Source organism: Etheostoma spectabile, chromosome 5, assembly GCF_008692095.1.
Source record: "Etheostoma spectabile isolate EspeVRDwgs_2016 chromosome 5, UIUC_Espe_1.0, whole genome shotgun sequence".
In the NCBI taxonomy this organism is placed as follows: Eukaryota; Metazoa; Chordata; class Actinopteri; order Perciformes; family Percidae; genus Etheostoma; species Etheostoma spectabile.
Genome location: NC_045737.1, coordinates 18,664,921 through 18,670,401, shown reverse-complemented (window position 1 = coordinate 18,670,401; position 5,481 = coordinate 18,664,921). Strand labels below are relative to the sequence as shown.

At 36.6% G+C, this 5,481-nt stretch overlaps 1 protein-coding gene across 2 annotated transcripts in view; it reads right to left on the bottom strand.

The window, feature by feature from the left end:
* prlrb (prolactin receptor b) overlaps positions 1 to 5,481 on the bottom strand; it is an 8,705-nt gene that overhangs the window by 2,605 nt on the left and 619 nt on the right. The window contains exons 2-5 of one of the 2 annotated variants that reach the window (XM_032515519.1): positions 4,165 to 4,329; positions 3,622 to 3,754; positions 1,917 to 2,086; positions 266 to 453 (exon numbers count right to left, since the gene is read on the bottom strand). In XM_032515519.1, coding sequence (XP_032371410.1) covers positions 266 to 453; positions 1,917 to 2,086; positions 3,622 to 3,754; positions 4,165 to 4,303 — 630 coding nt within the window. In that variant the 5' untranslated portion in view covers positions 4,304 to 4,329. The remainder of the gene's footprint in view (positions 1 to 265; positions 454 to 1,916; positions 2,087 to 3,621; positions 3,755 to 4,164; positions 4,330 to 5,481) is intronic. The other variant, XM_032515520.1, reaches the window with a different exon arrangement.

Here is a 5,481-nt window from a genome sequence, read left to right as displayed (position 1 = left end):
GTGTCTTGAGATAACTCTTGTTATGAATTGATACTATAAATAAAATTGAATTACCTTTCATTTGCACTTCTGTCACAATGTTACACAATGTGAAGCAGTTATCCATTGAGAACAATCTTTGTTTTGGAAATTAAAAAGAAAAGAAAAAGCTGTGCTCTTTGACCCCACTGTTGAAAAACTGTTAATGTGTGGAAATCTTTTAAATTTCTAAAAGTAGAAATCCTCTAAATCCTATAGGAATTCAGTTTGAACATATCAAACTCACCTTCCACTTGATGCCGTTTTCTTGTTGGACTCTTAGTTCATATTTAATGGTAACCCAGCCAGACTTGGTGTCTGTGTTAGAGGGAGGCTCCCATCTGGCATGGAGATATGGACTGTACTCACTCTTCTCCATCAGCAGCGTTAGATTTTCAGGAGCATCAGGCTTCACTGTCGAGACAGAACAACACCCTGAGGTGTGTTGTGCTAAATGCTAACATCTGCATGCTAATATGCCCACGATGACAATGTTAACATGCAGTTGTTTGGCAGTTATGTTTTTTCATGTTAAACATCTCAATTTAGCATATTAGCATGCTAACATGAGCTAAACAGCACTAAAAACAAAAGTTTGCTGAAGCTGATGAGAATGTCGTTAGTTTTACAGGTATCTGGACAAATAAAAATTTTGACTTGATGATGGCAACAGCTGAAAGGTCAAATGAACATCACATTGATTACAATTTCTTCCTGAGGGTGACATTATATGAACCAAGTTCATAGCAATCCATCCCATATTTGTTGAGATCTTACAGTGGATAAGTGAAAATTGGCCTTTTGGTGGCATTGGAGAGGTCAGGGGGTCACCAAAGTCATATTGATTCATATCTGGGGATCATGCATGACTGAACAAAAGTTCATGTCAATCCATTTAATAGTTGTTTAGATATATCAGTCTGGAACAAAGTGCTGGACCGACCAACAGACCAACTTTGCCATGGGGGCTTGTGAAGTCGGTCCTAAAGTGTCTTTACAGGGTTACATAAACTAAAATAAGTAAAGTACGTTTAGATCCCTGGGCCAAAATCTAAGGCAGTGGAGTTACTATTTTCCTACCTGGGACAGGACTCATGTGTATTGTCAGTAAAGTGCATGGAGATCACATTAGTGCCTGCATAACCAAACAGAATCTGTGAAATTTGATCCGAGACTGTAAACAAGTTTTACACTGGGCACAAACCAGTTCCATCTAATTTTGTTCATTAGTGCCTTGCGACAGCCACTCTGTACTTTTCTATGTCTTACTGAGCTCAAAAAGGCTGCACAGCCAATACAACTGGGCCAAGCATTAGCTGAATCAATACAGATAATTTCCTGCTGTGAGCTGTTTTCCATTTTTTTATGAATAAGATAGAGTGGTTGTTAAAACACTGTTAAGATAAGCTAATTAAGCTATTTTTGAAGATTACTGATCATTTGTAGAGATTTGTTTTAATTTTTAAATGAATGAGTTATTTTAAATCACATTTGATCAGTGTTTGGAAAATCCTAATTATATCCACTGTGGTTCAATGTTCAAAACAACAATCCATAAAGAGTAGGGGAGATCACTACTTTTATTATAGATATTGTACAGTTAGCGGTACAGTGCAGAGCCAAACTCACAATAATTTTATTCTAGATATTTGTTCATAAAACCTCAAAAGTAGTTTAGAAGCTATTTAAAATATACATATATGTTTGCTTCAAAGAAATTCTTCTTTAGTCACTGTCTTTCTTATTCTTAATTTTAGTTTTCTTACTTGCCTTCCTTGTCTTTATTGAAATACAGACAGAATTGAGTGTGTACCTTTACTTTTACTTTTACTTTAGCTGAGGTTGGATTTCTTCATCTCATCTAAATTCTCTTTTTTTTGGGGAGTAACAAAACTTACCTATTTCCATCACATCCATCTTAAAGGGGTCGGAAGTGGCATTACCGAGAGCATTGGTGGCCATCACTGTCAGGCAGTAGTCGACCCAGATGGAGGTGTGGTTCTTGTCAAAGAAACAGGAGTTCCTCCCTGCCGAGCGGTAGTCGGGACACTCGTACGTTCCCTCCAATCTGTATGTAGAAAAAAAACAAGACTTTTACTGACAAGTGAACACTACTCAGGGCATTTTGCTTACACTTATGTATGATAAAATCCACATTGTAAAAATGTGCTGTTGCCCGTAAATATATGTTGACATTCACTAAACAAGTACAGGGCGTGTAAAGGGCTTGACTAATACTCAGAAAACAGTCAGGTATGTGATGTCCACATAGTTTCCACACTGACCTCTGCAACATGATCCCAAATGTCATAATCAGATTTTCGATTAACATTTTTCCTTCAGGCCAGGACGAGTGAGGGTCACACAGGTGAAGTGTTTGAAGTCTGCAGGTTTACTTGCACAGCAACAAAAATTTGTGCTCAGCTGACTGAGCACAAGTATGTGATCAAGAGAGCCGGTAGTTTTCCACTTGCCTGTCTACGAAACTACACAACTGACAACACAACATCAGAAGCTTTACCTTCACTTTCTCTCAGTGTGGGGGATAACAGTGTTGGGAAAAGTTACTTTCAATATGCAATACATTATAGATTACTAGTTACTGTTATTTGAGAGTATTTAGTCATATTACTGTCTTTGAAGTTTGACTTGGCAGGCAGCTTGTGGATTTCACCACTGGATCAATACATTTTGTTCTTTATCCACTTTAATACATCATACATTATTCATAATATTCATAGGAATATGCAAAGTACCTAAAGCTATAAAAATAGAGAAGTAAAACGTACAATAGGCAAGTAGGAGAAAATGAAAATACTCAATTACAAGTACTTTACAATTGAAGTACGACATAGTTACTCTCCACAGCTGATAACATACAATAATATTTACGTGCAGCATGCCTAAACATTAATTCCCAATGTGTTTCTAACTGTCAGCAGCTCGGAAACACTGCTGTCCACACTGACGTACCGTCACCTGTTGGGACACAGATGTTGTCCGTACCTGTCTGGTTCTGGCTCTGACCACGGGAACAGTGACGGGACAGCTCAATTAAACGCAACGTATTAACTCCTGAAAATAATATCTATTTCACAAATCTATCTGTATCTGCAGTCATCTCTATCAAATACAGCAACAGGAAATAATACTCACACAAACTTTTTTTTTTTCTTGTGAAGAAATGTTTTGCAGTGTTGGGGAATTCTTGATAAAACTAAACTAAACTAAATGTTGCATTAAAATGCGCTGTCACTCGTGTTACTGACATTCTAAAGGGTATAATATTACCGAAATGTAATAAGCAATGCGTTATATTACTGCTTTACAGCAAAAATAAATACATTACTGTAATTACGTTGTCATTCCAACACTGGTGATAAACGTATCTGAGATTTAATGGGGCATCTGATGCCCTAGTGGGTAAGACACAGACAATACACTGTCATTACAACCCTGGTTCTATTCTTTATTGTTTTCCATTCCCCTCTTTCCTGTATCTCTACGGTGACCTTTTGAATAAAGGGGAAACACACAAAAAAAAGAAAAAAAGACATTCTCAAAATAAAAATAAAATTAAAAACAACTTATAATTGGTCTGACCTTTCTCTCTCATAATACAGGTGGTATGTGGTGGGCAGCCCTCCATCGGAGCCGGGCTCCCACCAGCAGGTAAACGTCTCCTTCTCAGGGGACCTGCAGCCAAGCAGGACTGGTTTCCCTGGTGGAGACATGCCTGGCAACACATATAACAAACAAACATCAGCTCCTAATTCTCAATGTGGAGCTTATATGATAAAAAAGTGAAGTTTGGCATGATTTGAAGGTCAAGTTAAAGGACTGGTTCACCTGCTAGATAGATAGTTTTGGTTTATGCATCCAATATTTAATTGTCCACACCAGTTCATGAAGGTTAATTTTGAAAATAAAATAATTTTCTTTGAGCAGTGATGTAAATATAATTTTTCATGTTATTACTGAAGAAATCTCAGAGGGAGCTCTTTAGATAAATAAAACCAAAACTATCTGCATGTCTTGGTCTATATACCACTAGAGGTAAGTGTTGTTATTTTTTTCATTTTTAGCGAACCTTTAAACATGTTATAACTTATATATTTAAGTGGTCATTTAAGTCTTTCCACTTACTGTTGGACTCTACAGCTGCTGACAGCAGCAAAAACAGTGCCACCCTAATACCTCTCCTCATCGTGGGACATATTGTCCCCCCGTGTGCACTGAAAAAAAGACGTGACATCATCAGCTTGTGGTAAATCAGGTAATCCATGGTTTGGCTGCGTGTCTTGTTTGGACCTAAAACAAGGAAAATGGAGGGAAAACAATACGGACAACCAATAAGTGTTTGTACGTGTTGTAGCCGACACATAAGGCAGTTTACATGCTAATGAAATATTATATTCATATAAAAGAAAGTGTTAATTAACATGAAAGGTATAATTTTACTGACAACCAACACCTTTTCATTTGAGAAGGGATGTGCAACATTACCCCAAAAGGGTTATAAATTAACAAAGACAGATTAAAGGTGAGGCTGGTTTCAAAAAGAAACTGGGTTTACTGGGTGGTTGTGTTAGATTTGTAAAAACAAACCTTAAATCTTAAATTTTCAGTCCAGGAATATAAATAAATTTCATTGCCATTATCTCACTCACTATTGTTGCTCTCTTAAATACTCCAAAATGACCTTTAGACCATTTTTATGTACTTCCTTGTATGTACTTCCAGTGAGCTCATCTTCATTCAGAGCCACTGACTCAGATAATGATCAAACACACAGTGCACAGACTTCTGAAACACCATCATACATGTGACAACACATTCGACTATAAAGCTCAAAGTCAGGTTTTTGGACTTGTTTGAAATTGAAATGGTTCAGACTACCTCTCGCTATTTGAGCAACGTTAAATTGCTCTATGCAATTAGTCAACTGAAGAGGTGTGAGAAAGATTCCTCCAGCCTGTAATTTATTGGATGCCACGAAGGGGGTTACACCTTTTCACAGATCTTTTTCTTGTTTTCTATACTAACCTCAGCAACAACAAGCTCAGTTTCGTGCTGGGACAGTTGCTGAGACCAGTTTTACTGGGTTGCTTAAGACACTCAGTTTATCACTCATTCTAAGCTATGTCCGTGTAATACTATTTCAAAAGTACTATAATATTATTTAACATTTTATATGCATTCTTTGACAATTTTTTTTATTCTCATAGACAATTATACTGTTATTCTTAAAATTAACTAAGTCACTTTTCAAAATGGTTGAAGCTAGATAGATTTTAAATTTAATACAAGAAAAACTAATCTTTCATTTGTATTGAGTAAATACAATACGCCCTCTTGGGAAACAAGCTGAATTGAAAACCATGATTTGTACCAAAGACACATGCTGAAATTCTGAATCATTATGTTACTATTATTTTGTGTTGTAGGCTACCATTAATATGT